We start from the raw sequence: 19,441 nt of genomic DNA, 5'->3' as shown, positions 1-19,441 counted from the left end.
ATATTTTTAACTTGTCTATATCTATTTGCCTTGAAAACAAGTATTCCCAGTGCTATATGTGTTCATGCTGAAATAGTGCTCATATACTGTATAGTTTATTTCTCAGGTCTGCAAAATAATCCTCTGTGATGCAAGACAGTTAATGATACTAACCTACCAACAATTATTTTCTTCTAGCTGCACTTAGACTAAGAGTCACTTTCTTTTAAAGACCTGATTCCACATACGTTTATAATTGGCAAACATAGTGGAGATCAGATTATATTGACTTAACACCTCTCCATTTAAAAACCAATTAAATCTCAGAATGAGCAGCCTCCATTTCTGCAAAGCTTACATTAGGAAATGCCTCAAAGACACATTTTGCTGCACTGCAAGTCGTGCAGCAAGATTTTGGAGAATACAAATAGATTTGTTTAGTTATTTCAGCAGCAGATGCACTTATTCAACATTAATTCATTCAACAGTTTTACAAATGATTAGATTTTGCCATCTGGCACATATGGAACTTCATTCTCAAACAGTCCTTTGTTTATAGAGTTGCCAGCAATCTGCAAAGCAAAACCCAGTACCTCAATGTAAAAGTGAAATAATTCCAAGTATAAGCAGCCAATGTTTGTTAGGAAGAATCAGAATCATATGAGTTGGAAGAGACTGCAAGGGCCATCCAGTCCAACCCCATGCCATGCAGGAAATCTAAATCAAAGCATCCCTGACAGATGGCCATCCAGCCTCTGTTTAAAGACCTCTAAGGAAGAGACTCCACTATACTCCGAGGGAGCTTGTTCCACTATCGAACAACCCTGAATGTCAGGAAGTTCCTCCTAATGTTGAGGTGGAATCTCTTTTCCTGTAGCTTGCATTCACTGCTCCGGTTCCTAGTCTCTGGAACAGCAGAAAACAAGCTAGCTCCCTCCTAAATATGACATCCCTTCAAGTATTTAAACAGGGCTATCATATCACCCCTTAACCTTCTCTTCTCCAGGCTAAACATCCCCAGTTCCCTAAGTCATTCCTCATAGGACATGGTTTCCAGACCCTTCACCATTCGGTCGCCCTCCTTTAGACACGCTCCAGTTTCTCCACATCCTTTTTGAGTTGTGGTATCCAGAACTGGGCACAATATTCCAGGTGGGGCCTGACCAGAGCAGAATAGAGTGGCACTATTACTTCTTTTGATTTAGACACTATACTTCTGTTGATGCAGCCCAAAATCGCACTGGCCTTGTTAGCTGCCGCATCACACTGTTCACTCATGTTCAATTTGTAGTCTACTTGGACTCCCAGATCCCGTTCACACGTAGTCTCGTTCAGCCATGTGTCACCCCTCCTATATCTGTTCATTTCATTTTTCTGCCCTAAGTGCAGTACCTTATTCTTATAGTGTCTTACCCCAACAGGGTAGCACTAGACACAGAGCCAGTAATTTGACGTCTTGTGGGTTTTTTGTCTGCAATTACTAAATAATTCCACAAATCATTACTAAATGCAGCCACAGAATTTCAATTTTACCTGATCCTGTCTATCAGTTTCTTGGCATTTTGTTGTTCTTTGCCTTCAAGTTGTTATGGCAACCCTCAGATAAATCTATCATGGGGTTTTCTTGGAAAGATTTGTGGGGGGGCGTTGCCTTTGCCTTCTTCTAACAGTGAGACAGTGTGACTTGAACAAGGACATCCAGTGAGCTTCCATGGCCGAGTGGCTATTCCAACCCTGGTCTCCAGAGTCGTAGTTCAACACTCAAACCACTATACAACTTGGCATTATACTTGGCATTATCCCTTTTTAACTTATACTTCCAATAGGATTCGAAAGCTATCCTCTCCTTCATATTACACACACAAAACACATTTTTCTTTCTTACTAGTGTCAGATGAGTTGAGCTCCTGGCTCTTTAGTCCCTCATGGACAGTCCTTGAAGATAATATCCTAACAAATAAAGAGATGGTAAGCCAAACAAATAAGTAAACAAAGCAAACAAAAGATTAATTCATTCCTGCCATTTGTTCTGTGAATCAAAAATATATATATAGAACCAGTGAGGTGGCCAAAGGTGGTTGGTCCCAAGGAATTGTCATGTCAGCAGGAAAGCATGAGTGGGGAGTGAGCAACAGTCATCCTAGTCTTTCATGCCTGAGAGAAAAACTGACAGGTGATCAAACTAAAAAACCTGTACTTCTCCCCAGGAACTGGAGGACAGGTTGCTTAGAAATTTTACTACCTCTCATGTTCCAAATACTAATATCTTAGAGGCAAAACAGACTGCCCCTTTGTGCCAGCTTTGGGGTGGTGTCAAAGTACAGTGTTTACACACCACATGCTCTGACACCACCCTGAAGCCAGGGTGATGCTGCCTGCCCAAACCGCACGTGCGCCAGCTTTGTGGCACTCCAGTGGTGTGACATTTACAAGTCACATGAGGGCCACAAAGCTGTGCCTCAGCCGGAAAGGCCGGCTTTCTGCCAGCTCAAAAAGAACTGCATTTTGTCACCTCTTTTTGGGCTGCTTGTGGTTGCTGCAGCCCCGATCCGGTTTTCTCAGGGGCAGCTTGAAGCCACCCCTTCAGGGCCATCTGTTTCAGCCCTTGGTCACAAATATTGTGACATAAATAACCACAGATATAACTCCCTCACCCAATACATATTCATTTAAACTTGCGTAGAATGCAACCCCTTTCAGACACCGCCCGCCCTCTTTCCATCTGGGCAGCGGCCCGGAGGACTCTCTCGCCGCCGAGCGGTGTTCTCCCAAGGGGAGGGGCCGGTGAGAGCGGCCTCTACAAAGCCGGCTCACCGGCCTCCCTGAAGAGGACACCGCCCGCCCTCTTTCCATCTGGGCAGCGGCCCGGAGGACTCTCTCGCCGCCGAGCGGCGTTCTCCCAAGGGGAGGGGCCGGTGAGAGCGGCCTCTACAAAGCCGGCTCACCGGCCTCCCTGAAGAGGACACCGCCCGCCCTCTTTCCATCTGGGCAGCGGCCCAGAGGACTCTCTCGCCGCCGAGCGGCGTTCTCCCAAGGGGAGGGGCCGGTGAGAGCGGCCTCTACAAAGCCGGCTCACCGGCCTCCCTGAAGAGGACACCGCCCGCCCTCTTTCCATCTGGGCAGCGGCCCAGAGGACTCTCTCGCCGCCGAGCGGCGTTCTCCCAAGGGGAGGGGCCGGTGAGAGCGGCCTCTACAAAGCCGGCTCACCGGCCTCCCTGAAGAGGACACCGCCCGCCCTCTTTCCATCTGGGCAGCGGCCCGGAGGACTCTCTCGCCGCCGAGCGGCGTTCTCCCAAGGGGAGGGGCCGGTGAGAGCGGCCTCTACAAAGCCGGCTCACCGGCCTCCCTGAAGAGGACACCGCCCGCCCTCTTTCCATCTGGGCAGCGGCCCGGAGGACTCTCTCGCCGCCGAGCGGCGTTCTCTCAAGGGGAGGGGCCGGTGAGAGCGGCCTCTACAAAGCCGGCTCACCGGCCTCCCTGAAGAGGACACCGCCCGCCCTCTTTCCATCTGGGCAGCGGCCCAGAGGACTCTCTCTCGCCGCCGGAGGACGCCCCGGAGGGCTTTGGCCGCACTTTCCACCTGGTCGGCCCAAGCACTTGAGGCGCAGTCTCCATCAGCGCCAGTACCGCCCAACTGTGCGGTTGGGAAGCCTTTTGGGGGGAGGAACGGGATTTATTAGTTTCTGTTAAATTTTGTTGGGTTGTGTAGGGGTTTGTAATTTGTTCATTAGGGAATGACCCTTTTTTCCTTCCCCCTTTGCCTTGGGGTTTGGTTATTAATGCTGGGCTAATTCTGTTTGGATATGTTATTGCTATTATGTAATATTGGCTGTTTTTGAGAGATGTATTGATTTTTATCATGTATTGTATGCTGTCTTTGTATTGAAATTGCATTGCTATTTGCTATTTTCCTATGCTTGAGATATGTAATGTTATGTCACTGTTGTAATTGTTAACATGTTGTACACCGCCCTGATCAGTGGAAGGGCGGTATAAAAATAAAACTTTTATTTATTTTATTATTATTTATTTAGACCCTCTATTTTTTTCCCCATATAATCAAATCTCACACTTGCCTTGTCACAAACCATCAAGTCATTTCCACAGAACAGCAACCTTTCAAGTAATTTCACATTTTCCAGAAGAATGTGGTTGATTGAATGACCTTTCCCTAAATTAGCTGAATCCTCATCTATGTCTACTTTTCTAATGTTCTGAATTCACCTTCTGATATTACAGCCAAAATGTAGATTCATGAGACAATCTCTCTGTGCTACTATCAGATCCCAAGAGTTAGGTAAGGAAAATGTCCTTTCAGCTTTAGAAGTACTTATTAAAAGAGAAAAGGCTCACATTTGGAATAAAGGCAGTGGCTCAGTTCAGATGCGGCAGACAGCAATATCTTTACACTATGAGAATGAGTTCCAGTGAACCTTGAGCTCATGAGCTCTTCCCAAATCCACTTCTATTATATCCATAAAAAGAAGCAACTTTCAATTTTAAACTAACCAAAGATTCCCATATCTGAATCTGAGGAACTGTAATTTGTTTCAGTCTGAGAACAAGGCAGAATCTAAAAACATACTTTCATACTGACCTGTTCTCACTAGCTCACGTTTAAACAAACCATGATTTGGAGTATAGATGTCACAAGGAACTGTTGTTGGTTTAAAAAAACATGGATGTTTTCAATCTCTGCTTAGGGTATCACACAAACTCACTGATAACTACAACTTGTTCTTGTAATGAGATACAAACATTTTCTGTTATGTCTGAGCTAATCCAGTTTGTAGAGCCTACTCTCACTTGCTGAGCAACAGTATGTACAAAGATCTTGTACCACCTTTGAGACTAACTAAAGAAAGAAGTTGGCAATTGCATTTTACTCATTATTTTATCCATTTCATTTATTTTACCTATTTAGTCCACTTATTCTAATCTCACTGTTTTACTCTATTTATTTATTTTAAACTGGTCAATGACCGAAATAAAGATTGATTGACTGATTGAAGTTGGCAGCCATGGGCTTTATGCAGACTTAAGTCTATTTCCTCAGATGAATTTGGTGGAAGTAGACAAATGCAACTGAGGAAGTAGAATTAAGTCTACGAAAGCTTATGCCGCCAACATCTTTCTTTTAGTTAGTCTCAAAGGTGCCACAAGATCTCTCTACATATTAATTCTACAGACTAACACGGCTATATCTTTGAATCCTACCACTTGCTGAGCAACAGACTGTGACAGGTTCTATTCACATTCATAGCAATGGAGAGATCCAGAGGCAGGGGTTTGAAATACAAAGGCTTGGTGTCTGTAGGACTTAGAGGGCTTTTCTCTGTGTTACTTTTCTAACTTTCAGTCAAATGTACATTTTGTACTGTCTCAGCAATAGCACAAATACCTTTTGTATCATGGGCTAAGTGTTACATAGTAGAGTGTCCTAATCTTCCTACCAGAGAGAAAGATAATCTTCTGTTAATCTCACCATCAGGACTATGATCTAACTGTCACAGTAATCAAAGCTCTCAAAAACAAGCCATTTTTAGTGTGAGCAATATGTTTAATACTTACTGTTTCTCTGGCTGGACTACTGCAATTTTCTTTTCCTTGTTCACTATAAACCAAATGAAACACATTGAAGAACTAACCTCCTTAAAAGCTGTCCTTTGAGAACACACAATGTGTAAACTTTATAAGCAGCTGAACAAACAAAACATAACGAACTCTGAATGTTCAAGCCTAAGTGAAGAAAGGTTTCCATCTTTATGAACATGCATTTCTCCAATTAAGCTCCCAGAATGTGTTATAATTCTTACACACTGCCCACTTAGTGCTAGGCTGACATGCATGTATCCCCATGATGTATTTTACTACCAGTTTCTAGGGAGTTCTAGATTTGAGACAATATTAATTTAAGATGTCTTATCAGTTTCGAAAACCTTTTGTCTTTTGGAGCTTGCTCATATGTTACTTTCCAGTACAAAGTACACTTTTTTTATTATGTGTGACAAACACATATAAAATACTCTGAAGTACTACAACCAGTTCTGCAGAATATTCATGTTCCATTATAGTAATCATATTATTCATACCTACTGCTCTGCGAGGAGGTCTGAGCTGGTATCCATTAGTTTCACACCAACCTACTGGAAATATATTCATGGATTCCACACTCACTATGCATTCAGGGACTGGCAGTTTAGAGCCTGTTAATATAAAAGACAAAATCGTATAGGAATACCCAATTCTATTGTTGGTTGCTGACTGGACAGAATCCACCAAATACAATTAATTAAGTCACAGGTATGTTTGTGTGTCACACATTTCAATAATCTCTCTTTAACAAGACATGCCTCCCATATAGAACTCCGACATGATATAGTCATCTGATTGTGTTTTGTATTGGTTTAAGCATGAGTAACAAAAAAAAAAAAAGCATGAGTAACGACAGGAAATATAGCCCAAGTACAGGTTTTAATTCATAATTATTTTTAGTTCACTGGTGATGATTTATGACACACAGAATGACAACTGGTGAAAGCAAACCAAATGTAAAACATCTATCTTCCAAAAACAACTTACTTTCCAGCTGTAGCCAGAGATAGGAATCCTTCACTTTTGTAATAGTAGCGACACAAATTTCTTCTGGATCTTCTGGATTTACAGCCTCAAGTTTCATGTTTTCTTTAAAACCATGGTCAGAATTTAGCTAAAAACAAATACAAGATACACATCTAATCAGAAAATGCATTTTTAAGAGTACTGGACTGAAATGCCACTGTGAAAATTACTCAGAACATGCTTATTATACTAGTACTAAAAGGGATGCTTAGGAAAATCCAACAAGGACTCTAATGGTCAATTCAGAGTAACTTCTAATCATCAAGCAAAGCCTCTTTTAGATCATTGTAAGAATTCTAATTCACCAGTCATACAAGTATTAAAACATCTGGATGTATTTTCAGCAGAGTATGTGAGATACTCTGCTTGAAACCCAAATATTTGCAATATTTGAAATCAAGATAGGTTCCTTTTTCAGCTTTTGCCACTGTGAGCCATTCCAACAGGCAGCAGCAGCAGGAAAGAAGAAAGGGAATGGCCATCCTCCAAACTCTGTTGAAACACTACTTTGTTTTCCTTCCTGCCCCTCCCCTCTCTTTTCCATACCCTTTTCCTGTAGATATGCCTTTCACCATTATATATGTATAGGCAGGAACTATCTTGATTATACTCACTATTGGCAAGCTGCTCTGGGCTTTCAATAAATAAGGCAGAAAAAAGGATATGTTTGGCACACCTAGAAACTTGTTTATGTATAGAGGAAGGCTTGGTTCCCATAAAGACCCAGTAAGGTAATAAACTTGCCTCTCAGCTGTACCACTTCAGATACAATTGGGGCTTGCATTATGTTCTCTTTCATACCTTGCCTTGTTATATTTACCACAGGACCTTAACAAAAGCTACTCCTAAATGTAAGAGGACTCTCTATATCTTATGAAGGGACCACATAGCTTAGTCACTAGCAGAACTACATCTTCAAAATCTAGTGGCAACATGTTTTTAATGGGAATATGAATTGCTGGGATTTCTGCTAGGAAATAATTCCAGATTCATTGGAATTTCTATAGCAGCTAGAGGACTTGCCCATCTGTTGGGTTAGACTGTGTATTATGTTGTGAAATCATGCTCTTAAAAATACTTTATTCTTTATTTTATTTTTATGTGCTGTGACTAACATGCTTGGTCAATAAAATATATGCCAATCAATGAACATATTTAACTGTGAATGCTCACTGAGGGAAAACAACTTTGGGGAGCAGCTTCAGCACCACACTGCTTGAGATAGTCTGCCCAGTCAAAGTCATGTCCAGGATAACCTATGAATGAACAAGAAAAGTCAATCTTGTTAATAAAGCATTTAAACAATAAAGCATTTTAAATAACACACTTTCTTGAAAAAGGTCAGAGTAGCATTCATGAACCCCCCTACCCCATGTCCATTATCCTTATGACCATCTTCTGAGGTATATCAGGCTAACAGACTGCAATTTATCTTAGGTTCAATTAATGAGCTTCACAGGTTTGTGGGACTTTAGCCAAGGACTCTCGAATCCTGGTCCTACAAGCCAACACAAACTCCTTTATTTAATAAGCTCGTCTATTACATGAATTGTTCTTAAAGACATCATCAGCTCTTCATTCTCAGACAAAGGTTTACAGAATATAATATTTGAAGAATATATAACTAACATCCTTCCCAGACATGGTTTTATAGTTGCATGGGAAGAATGACCTCTCATGCTATTATGCTACTAAACTGACCATCTGAAGTCTATGAAAGATCATGCTGCCAACTTCTTTCTTTCAGTTAGTCTCAAAGTGTCAGGGATGATGGGAGTTGTAGCTCTTCACCTCTGGCTCAAACTCACCACCTTGTTACGCACCGGCGCTGACCAGTTTTGGCCAGTGGTTAAAGCTTTGCTCTAAAGCAGCAGAGTTACAGAGAATAGGCTGAAGACCCTGACAAACTCTCCAAGCCTTCTCACTCTTGCTTCCACAGAAGTCTTCTCACTTCTTCAGGATCCAGCTGGCTCTTGTATCTTCACCCAAGACACCAGACAACTCAGTAGTCTTATATAAAAGATCTACTTTATTCTACTATATACAGCTCCAAAACTATCCAACACAACTCCAATACTCCGCACTACTACTACCCACAAAATACATTGGGATTCATAGCCATTATTATAGCCCTTGGAAAACACCACCCACTCTTGTCAGTTTCCACCCAGTGGGCGTGTACAACCATTCTCATTGGTTCTCTTGGTTCAACCCACAATTAATGATTTCATCATCTCACCTTGTCCACTTAACAATTCTCAGGTGTGTTCAATTATTCACTTTGCATTTCTGTCCTTGGCATTTAGGACTTGCTAATTACATTACCTTTTACACCTGTGTGGCTTCTAATTTCTTTTGCTGAGTCATCCTGACTCTCACATACATGTTTTATTTCTTTCACTGTATATCCCATGTTGCATTTTCCTTAACACAAAGGTGTTACAAGATCTCTCTACACACTAATTCTACAGACTAACATGGCTCTATCTTTGAATTCTACCACCTGGACAATATATCTAGATGACTGTTGATAGGGGAAGAGAGACCACATATACAAACCAGGTGGAGGGTTGAGATGCAAACCATTCTTTAAACTCCACTGCACAGGGAAAATGCCAGGACTGTTGAAATGACAGATACAGGACCGGATAGTGGTACATTCTGGTCGCAAATCATCTATTTCTATCATGAAATATTTATCATCAAACACCTACAAGAAAACAAGGAGAACTAATCAGATAATTGAGCATCACACTTTTATTTTCAAAGCCAAACAAGAACAGAATTAGTCCATACAGTCATGTACTACAATTACTCATAAGAAGATACAAGGGACAGTGAAAAAGGTTTTAAAAATTCAACTAAACCTTAGACGAAAAGTCTTAGACAAGAAGAAAAGGAAAAGTAATCCAACAGTTCAAACAGTTTACAAACATAGAGACATTTCTTAATAATAGAAGAAGAATTAACTGAGTGTTTAGGAGGATAACCACAGCTACAATGATAAAAAGGGAAATTAGATATTTGGTTTATCAAAAGAAAAAAAAGAGTGATCTGTTTCAATGACAACAGGTAAAGAAAAGCCAAACTATCAAGAAAGTTTAAAAATGTAAATTGAAAGTGAGAGCAAAGTGTGAATGTTTAAGGAAAACATGAGAGGACAACCATACTTTCTCTGTATAACCAGAACAAGAACGATGACAGAAATAGACTGATCAAAGCAAATGTTATCGAGGTATTTTTCTCCCTGTGACCAAACAAGAAATTAAGGAAGACTAAAAACAAAAACAAAACTGCAAACAAATATACACATAAACACAGGATCTCTACTTGACATAATAATTATTCCACAGACGTCTCCTGTGTCAAGAACTGCAACTAATAAGATGATTATATATATCAGCCTCTGAAGTCCATTAAATATTGGCAGTAAAGGGACTATATTGCATTTGTAGCTAATCAGAAATTGTTAATAATAATAATAATAATAATAATAATAATAATAATAATAGATACAAGTGAGGATTGTGACAAGTCAGTTGAAGGGACTGGTAACATTGATAAGCTATATCATGTCAAAATTGTGATCAGACATCTTGAAAGGGGTAAGATATAGAAAGGTGAGACAGATAAGATACAGGAAATGTTGGTTAAACAGAAGAAAAAGAGTTGATACTGTGGGCACGTAGCTGTCATGATGACTTAAGTCTAAAACACACTGCAGAAATGATCAACTTTGAGACAGTTTTAACTGCCTTCGCTCAATGCCAGGGAATCCTGGGAACTGTAGTTTTGTGAGACATTGAGCTCTGGTGCCACAATAAACTATAGTTCCCAGGATTCCTCAGCACTGAGCCAGGGCAGTTAAAGCAGTCTCGAACTGGATTATTCCTGCAATGTATTTTGGTGTTTACTGCTGCAAAAGTGACACAAGAATTATGCATTTATTCCAGACTCAGTTATGATGACACCTACACAAAAAATGAGAGTTCTGAAGTGGCTAAAAATTGTTTTTGTAACAGAGGGAGACAAAAATGTTTGGAGAATTTGCAGGTACATTTTTAATTTACAGTGAACACAATACATTTGTTTTTGTCTCTGCAGGATATTCATTACACTGAAAGTGTATCATATCAGAAGTACTCTTGGCTTGAATGCCCCAAACTGAGTGACATTAAGGCTGCAGGAGCTGATTAGTCTTAATTTCCCAGGAACTCCACAAAATTAATGTGAAGCCAATAGGATTCAAATGTTATCCAGTGCTTTGCTGATGCTAGGGAAGTTTTCCATGGCAACCATTTTGGCCCCATAAACCCTGAACATTTAATCTATACCAGTGTCAAGGAACACAACACCATTATATGTAGTATTTAACTGCTCATATTCTACAGAAGATCTATAAAAAGGTAGTGCCAATAGTTGGGAATGGCATCAACTTAAAGCTAAATTCATTCACACGTGTTAGAACCGTAATAAAATTCTGCTCTTCCAGAAGAATAACATAGACCAGTGATGTCGAACCTTTTAGAGGCCAAGTGCCCAAACTGCAACTCAAAACCCATTTATTTATTGCAAAGTGCCATGTCCCTCTGGCTTTCCAGTAACAAACTCTGGCAAACTCTGTGCTGGGATGATGGCACATGTGCCCACAGAGAGAGCTCTGAGTGCCACCTCTGGCACGCGTGCCATAGGTTCGCCATCACTGACATAGACAGTGGTCAGCGATGACGGGAACTGTACTCAGGTAACACCCAGGGAGTCCTCACATCTGATATCTTTTGCCTTGTAACTTGCAAAGATTTAAGCTAGCATCATTCCCATTGCTTAACAGAGCGAGGATAGGGAAATTAACTGGCATAAAATATCAAAAAGCAGCATTTGACTATTAGAAAATGACCCCCAAGCCTGCATGTCTAGTTTTGTGTGATATTTAGCCTTCTCTATTAAAGCACTCTGGTGCCACAACAAACTACAAATCCCAGAATTCCATAGTGTTTAGTCATGGTAGTTAAAGTGGTGTCAAACAGCATTATTTCTGCAGTACAGATTAGACCTGTGGTAAATTGTACTTGATGGAATTAAAGTTTTAGATTGCACCTCGGATTGCAGGGGCAAAGAAATACAGTGGTACCTCGGGATACGAATGCGCCGCCTTACGAAATTCCCGGGTTACGAAAAAAAATTATTTAAAAAAACTGTTCCGCGTTACGAAAGTTTTTTCGGGTTACGAAAAAAACTTTTGGTGCTTTTCGGCGCTATTTCGCACCAAATCGCGGCTTTTCCCCATTAGCGCCTATGGCAATTCGGCTTGCGAAAGCCTTCCGGGTTACGAAAAGGGCAGCGGAACGAATTAATTTCGTAACCCGGGGGACCACTGTACAATAGACTATTCCCATATTTTAAAATAAAAATACCTCAGCAATCACTTGGATCTGAAAAATTATAGGCAAATTTAATTATTGCAGATACTGTGGATACTTTCACAGGTAACAATTATATATATATATATATATATACACACACACACACACACACACACACACACATACAGTGGTACCCCGGGATACGAATTGACCGCGTTACGAAATTTCCGGGGTACGAAAAAGTTAGATTTAAAAAAACTGTTCCGGGTAACGAAAGATTTTTCGGGTTACGAAAATCTTTTCGGCGCGTTTCGGCGCGAAATTCAAAGCGCGGCTAGCGGCTAGCGGCTTTCCAGCGGCTTTTCGGGTTGCGAAATGTATCGGGTTACGAACGGCGCCGCGGAACGAATTAAATTCGTAACCCGAGGTAGCACTGTATATATATTTTATAACTATAGCTATTCTTAATGCAGTAAACTAAATTTAAATAGATTGTTTTTCTTGATCCACATTTTTAAGAAGTCCGGAGTTCTAATTTTGCTCCCATTGGGCCAAAACACACTGCAGAAATAATCTAGTTTGAGACCACTTTAACTGCCATGGCTCAGTGCAAGGGAATTCTGGGACCTGTAGTTTGTTGTGGCACCAGAGGTCTGTGACACAGGCTACATGTCTCATAAAACTACAGTTCCCAGAATTCCCTAGCATTGAGCCAGGGCAGTAAAAGTGGTCTCAAACTGGATTATTTCTGCAGTGTGTTTTGGCCCATTGTCTGTTACTTTAAGACTCAGTTAGCTGTGTTAAATTTCTCAGAACAGAGTTGCCATGGTTTGTTTGTTTGTCTGTTTAGATATCAATACCCTGTCTCTCCCTTGGCAAAATGCTTCAAAATATTTGTAGCTACTACATTATAGTTACTAAATAATAAGAAAAAGAAATTCTACAGTTTCTCTAAATTATTACTACTATAAAAATCTTAGAGCTAAAGGGTGGAATTGAAAGCAGGCTTTAAAACTAAGCAAGGGTGAAATCCAGCAGGTCCAAAGTGCTGTCTCTAAACTGACCTGGGTTGGTTACAGTTAACACATAATTCTATTGCAGCAGCTTCACTGGCTATTTCTGGGCAGGATTCAAAGTACTGGTTATGACCCATGAAGCTATATATGGCCTGGGTCCAAGACTGTCAATATGGACCTGTCTAAGTTTTAAGATGTCTCCTTTGGTACCATCACCATCACAGATATATTTAGTGAGCACACGGAAGAGACCTTCTCAATGAATGTTCCCAGGTTTTGGAACCTCCTCCCATGGAAGGCTTGACTGGTTCTTCTCTGCTTTCTTCCCACCAGCAGGGAAAGACATTTTTATTTAGACAGCCTTAACTGTCTATGGCAGAAGAATTTTTTAATGGTGTATGTGTTATTTTTATCTTCTTTAATACATCTTCAATGTGTTTTAAATTGTTTAATTTTGTAAGCCACCTTGGGTCCATGATGGGAGAAATATGGGATCAAAATCAAATCAATCAATTTTTTTAATTGCAATATGTATGTTTGGGGTCTGTGTTACAGCAAGCAGATGTAATTCTGGTACCTTAGTAACTGTTGCAGGAGAGATGATGAAAGGCACCTTTGGATCAATAGCCTCTAACTTCATGTTCACGGAGAATGAGTGAATTCCAACAACTGGCTTGTCCTAAAAATGACAACATGAGGCTCTTGGTATAGAAAATCACAAAACTTCATAGCAGAACGTGAAAGATACAGAATATCTTTTGCTGCCATACACACATAAAAAGACACAACATTATGCCTTATAGTTCAATGAGAGTCACACCAATGCAGTCTGGCATTTTAAAGTTGTTGAGCTCAAAGGAAACCAGCAAATTAAAGTTGGCAGCAATTGTGCATTGACTAGAACAGACAGGACACTGTTTTCATGTTAATAGGACAAAAGTTTAACATAATACTTTTCACCTAAGAATTTTTAATTTCCAATATAATGAAGGTAATATGCTGAGATGGTATAGTAGAATGAGCACTGGACTATGGATCTGGAAATCAGGGTTCAAATATGCCATAATTCTCTTCCATAAAACTGGGACAAAATGTAGGCCATTAAAGAAAAAATGGAGGGCATGACCAACTAAAAGCCACAAACATTAATATAAATTCATGCTTTTCAGTCATGATCAAAATGGAGGAGATTTTGACATTTTAAAATTATAATTTTTTAATTTTATGTTTGATTATTTTAATGGGTCCCAGGTTTATGTGCATGAATGTTGGACCATGATGCTGGAGAATGGAGTTCATATGCCTACTTGGCCATGGAAACCCAATGGGTGACTTTGGGCAAGCCACACTCTCTCTGTCTCAGGCAACGGCAAACAAATCTTGACAAGTAAATCCCATGGTAAGTTCACTTTAGGCTGCATGTAAGTCAGAAACAACTTGAAGGCACCCAACAACAATTCAGTCAAAAGTTGGTGGCTAGTAAAGTACAATTTAAGCCTTTTTCTTGCTCAGAATTTTACAAGTATATTGCAAGCCAATATTTCTCCCAGCATTTTAAATTCATCGGAAAAATGTGGTTGAGTGCATAATAAAATTTAGTATATGTCATATAGCTGTAAATAAACCATATGAAATAAATGAATATTTATATTATTTATATTGAAAAGGAAAGGACAAGACAATGCAAAATGATGAACATTCCTCCAAAATGGAGTACACTCCAAAACAAAAGCTGTAAACACTAAGGCTGATTCTTGTTTGTGCACTCCGTTTAGTGGTCCCTATGTAGACTTGTCTGCAGCTGCATAGTATGCAGTAAAATCCTGCGGCTGTGAGAGGGTCTCTCCGGTCCTTAGCTGAGCGAAGCATTTGCTGGCTTTTCTTTGTCGGTTTGTAATCCATTTGAAGGTTGTGTTTCTTCACCAGTTTCCCTATTCTGTCAGTGACTCCTGTGCACTGTACTATATCCTAGACATTTCTCTGAAGAACAATAAAGAGTGACCTTCAAACAGTGCCATATGTATACCAAGTAGAGACATTAAAAGCAAGAATAGTCTCCGGGAAGGTGGCCAAAAGACCACATAATATAACCAGATCTCCCACTCTGACAGAAGAAAAAGATGTCCACTCACAGAGACAGTGATTTGACCTGTGATTCTCCCTCTCAAACCCTACAGAGGGTTCCACACCCCTGATCTCTCCAGTGTTGGAAGTGATGGGGAAGAGGTATGCTGGAGAGAGGGGCCCAGGAGAGCTTTTCTGCCTTCCTGGTATGTCCCCAGAAACAAAGAATCTATACCAGCCTTAGAGTTTGTTGTTGTGTGCCTTCAGATTGTTTCAATCTATGATGAACCTAAAGTGACCATATCACAGTGTGGCAAGATCTGTTCAGAGAGGGTTTGCCATTGCCTTCCTCTGATGCTGAAAGCCAAAGTTACTCTGGGGGCTTTCATGACCAAACAAGGATTCAAACCCTTGTTTCCTGAAGTCCTAGCTCAGCATTCAAACCACTACATCACACTTGTTCACACAGATTAAGCCTCCATCATATTTGAATGGCAGGGAGTTCTTTAGTAATAGTATTTTTTTAAACACAGGGTGCAGGAAAAGGAGCTGCTTCTCCCTCACTTTTGCTCTGCTGACAGGAGTCTGGCAGAGCTCTGGATATCTTGAAGACTTCACCAATAGGGCTCCGATAGGCCTGCACCCCAGAGGTATAATCTAGTCCATTACATTTTCCAGTCCAGGCTATACCGGTTCTCTGTCATTCCTATCCTTCCTAAAGTCCCAAACCTCAGAAACAGCTAAGGCAGGGCTTGGGAACCTTTGGGGAGACATTTTGATCCCCTCAAAGTTGGGGGGGGGGGAGTGGTTCAAGAGCAAGCCAACTTGGAACTCACAGGCCCCTGAAGTGCTGGCCAAGTATACCTGCATCTCCCTTTCCTTCCCATGCAGGCATTTTGGATGTCTACCACACAATGAAAGAATACTCTGCTCTGAATACTTGATAAAACGAAGTCCTGGAAAATGTTTCAAAATCTTTATTGGATATGGAGTTTGGTATTTGAAGGTGAAGTAGTCTACACTGCATTTGCATTACTAATTTTACACATTGCAGTGGATCCTTCCTATCTGTGAAGGTTTGGTTTTGGGACCCCCTTCCCTATGGATAGCAAAAATAAGGATGATTGCACTCCATATTATTTAATGGCAGCAACATGTGTGTGAATGAGTCCACACATGTGTGTGGATGAGTTCATGTGCATGTGCCACCACTGAATAATATGAGGCTTGGCAATCTGCAGACAGTTAGATCTGTAAACTGCCAGCTCACTGATACAAAGGGTACACTGTATCTTAAGTATATTTCAAGCAGTCACTCACCTGGAGCACACAAGATCCAATGGGCAAAGAAAATTAATTAACACAGCCTCATGTGGCTGGTTCTTGACAATTAATTTTTGTGCCTGTCATATTTAACCATACAATAGTTAAAATCCCGGCTGTTGTACCTTAAATAGATCAGTTGGCACCAATGATTCTTCTTCCTCTTCTTTTATTTTTGCCAAGATTTCCTGCCATTCTGCCTCAGTCTTCAAGTGCCTGATAGCTTCAGTTAAAAAAAAAAGTAGCTTGTTATCACTTTCTGAGTAACTCACAGCGCTTTAAAACTTCATATTACTCCTGTGTTATGGACAAGAGTTAACAAAACTACAAGTTACCTTAGGCATGGAGAGACTATGATGCAAATTTCCTTCTCATCTTAACTCTCTCTAAGCCACATGTAGAATAATTTTTAAAACTGCCCTAAGGCATACATGCGAGATTTTCCACTAAGGTTCCCTTTTACCAATTTTTATGCAAACTCTTAATTGCTTCTTGCATTTAGGAGAATAAGAGGCAGTTTGGTGATTCAGTAGATGTCAAAGAGGAAGTTGCTGATAAGGAATAATTTAAGATTATCTTCAGTGTGCTGAATGTATGTATCTTAAAGTGGAACACAAGAAAGTATTTCCATGTCTACTATGAACTCATATCATTTACTTGCTCTAAATTTATTCACAGGCAATAAAAGTAACAAACTCAATTATTTGCCTCTGTTGTCATGGCAATTGTTTAAGTATACAGCTTAAACAAACCTTAGAAAAACACTTAAGAGTTCTGACCATGTAATTCATTTTGTGTTCACATAAAACCCCAACTTCAGTGGTACAATACAATTCAATACCACAGATTATGAGATTCCCACAATTACATACTGGAATTTCTCTAGTATATTAGATATGTATACTTTACTGACAAAGCTGATGTGCCCCCATTTTTTCCTCATGGTACAGTGTCATATGTTACAGTAAATTTCTAACTGCCCCCCCCCCCCCCATTTTCTGTTTGCACTGTTAATATACTCCAAAGGTATGGGGGGGCGTTAAAGAAAAAAAAGAGAAAGAATAACCAAATGCATGTGGATATGATTGACAGAGTTTGGGGTGACAAGACAATTCTGAGTTCTGCGCACACCCACTGGTTTCTGGGTGACAATCCAGCAGTCAGTCTGAAAAAGGTTCTCGCTCCTGGTTTACAGCTTGCTAAAAAGACTCAGGAATAAACAAAAAATTTTTAAAAAATGCAAGACCATTTATTTTTTTAAAGATTGAAATCTTAATGCGTCATTAAAAATACAGCTGTGTACCTAGAGGAGGTTGAAGGGTATATCCTTGTTGAGTTGCCCAGCCCACTGGATGAAGAAAGGGATCCAAATAGAACATCCATAAATCATACTCTTCTAAATCTTCAAGTCCTTCATAACGGAGTTTGAGCCTTCCACCAATATTTTCCAGAACATTAACTATCCAAGCTCCAAAGGTATCTTTCATGTGCTGACACTCCAATCTTGAACCAGGTGCAATGAGATCCAAAGGATTCTTGCCTCGATGGAGCTGCCAGAGCAAACAAAGGGGGGGGAAAGGATTAATGGCAACTCCTGGCTCTTTTACCTTGAAAAGATACAACATTCATCTTTGTTGCTCTTGCTGAATTCTGTGCAGCCATCTACCATGTTTACTGTTAGCTCACTGGAATTATAATAGCGGTCCAGCCAAGATGGGACAATACCACAGCAGTTTGCATTAAAACTCTTTGACAGATACACAGCCAATAACATGTTAATCAGTAATTGATACAGCAAGTAGGAACACAATGGTAACCTGTTGGGAGTTTGTTGATTGTGTACTTCTACATAGCAAGGGAGTGATCTGGATGGCCTTTGTGCTCTTTTATACTGTAATTATTATTAAGTTTATTGTTATTAAGTTTATTTATACAGCACTGTAAATTTACACAGCGCTTTAAATAATGATAGCAAAATACAATTAAAAGATTGCCTATGGCGTACAATCTAAAAGCAAAAATTAAAACATCTTAAAATGATAACAATAAACGGTAAAACATAACACATTCAAACACATTATCAATCGTCTCATCAGGCATGATTAAGCATGAGTCTATGATTTGTGTCCATGTTTTCCTGTCAAGGCTGAAAAAAATGACCTACAATATTCTTTTAAAATTCTTATCATTTATCATAGAATGCTAGCACATAGTGTGCACAAGGACAAGGGATCAATCATTTCTTATTATTTTCCCACTTGCACCTCTAAAATGTACAGAACTAAAGTTAGGGTTGGAAATGTACATCCTTCCAAATGTTGTTCAAATGCAATTCCTATCAGCATGCTGGTTCAATGTCTGGAGGGCTGCATGATTCCACCACAATTTAAGACAAGTAGTTATGTTAAACTGGTTTGCTTGGTTTGCTATGTTAAGAAGAAGAGCCCTCCCTCCATGATAACTGTCATCCTTCGGCCTGTGAGGGAGTGAACAGGCAGGCCCAGCTCCATCAGGGCTAGCCTGAAGAAGAAGAGCCCTCTCTCCATGATAACTGTCATCCTTTGGCCTGTGAGGGAATGAACAGGCAGACCCAGCTCCATCAGGGCTAGCCTGAAGATAGAGAGCCCTCCCTCCATGATAACTGTCATCCTTCAGCCTGCGAGGGAGTGACCAGGCAGGCCCAGCTCCACCAGGGCTAGCCTGAAGAAGAAGAGCCCTCCCTCCAGTCCATCTGCCTTGGTCCAGGCCTCTGAGGGAGAGAAGAACCACTGGACCTCACCCCTTTCCCACCACCATTCCCTTGTCCTTTTGTGTCGTATCTTTTAGATTGTAAGCCTGAGGGCAGGGAACCGTCCAATTAAAAATAATAATTGTAAACCGCTCTGATAGCCATTAGGGCTGAAGGGTGGGGTATAAATATCATAAATAAATAATAATAACATAATTGGTTGACCTGGTTATCTGAATTACAGTTATTATATCTGGTTAAATATGTTCCTATCTGAACTAGTATACACAGGTGCTTCCACATCACCTACCCACCTAAGACTTGGGATAAGGGGATTTGTATTTTAT

At 40.4% G+C, this 19,441-nt stretch overlaps 1 protein-coding gene across 8 annotated transcripts in view; it reads right to left on the bottom strand.

Moving 5' to 3' along the window:
• The window catches only part of SFMBT1 (Scm like with four mbt domains 1), a 119,387-nt gene that overhangs the window by 24,899 nt on the left and 75,047 nt on the right, over nucleotides 1-19,441 (bottom strand). For all 8 annotated transcript variants that reach the window (XM_089523990.1, XM_089523962.1, XM_089523952.1 and 5 more), the window contains 9 exons: nucleotides 17,670-17,916; nucleotides 16,492-16,589; nucleotides 13,557-13,658; nucleotides 9,160-9,310; nucleotides 7,774-7,856; nucleotides 6,562-6,688; nucleotides 6,072-6,185; nucleotides 5,551-5,593; nucleotides 1,865-1,929 (listed from right to left, as the gene is read on the bottom strand). In XM_089523990.1, the coding sequence (XP_089380116.1) occupies nucleotides 1,865-1,929; nucleotides 5,551-5,593; nucleotides 6,072-6,185; nucleotides 6,562-6,688; nucleotides 7,774-7,856; nucleotides 9,160-9,310; nucleotides 13,557-13,658; nucleotides 16,492-16,589; nucleotides 17,670-17,916 (1,030 nt within the window). The remainder of the gene's footprint in view (nucleotides 1-1,864; nucleotides 1,930-5,550; nucleotides 5,594-6,071; nucleotides 6,186-6,561; nucleotides 6,689-7,773; nucleotides 7,857-9,159; nucleotides 9,311-13,556; nucleotides 13,659-16,491; nucleotides 16,590-17,669; nucleotides 17,917-19,441) is intronic.

Source organism: Sceloporus occidentalis, unplaced genomic scaffold (genome assembly GCF_023333645.1).
Source record: "Sceloporus occidentalis isolate IW3139 unplaced genomic scaffold, rSceOcc1.0.p SCAF_1, whole genome shotgun sequence".
Lineage (NCBI taxonomy): Eukaryota > Metazoa > Chordata > Lepidosauria > Squamata > Phrynosomatidae > Sceloporus > Sceloporus occidentalis.
The sequence above is the reverse complement of the archived record's forward strand: the minus strand, read 5'-3'. Positions and strand labels throughout refer to the sequence as shown.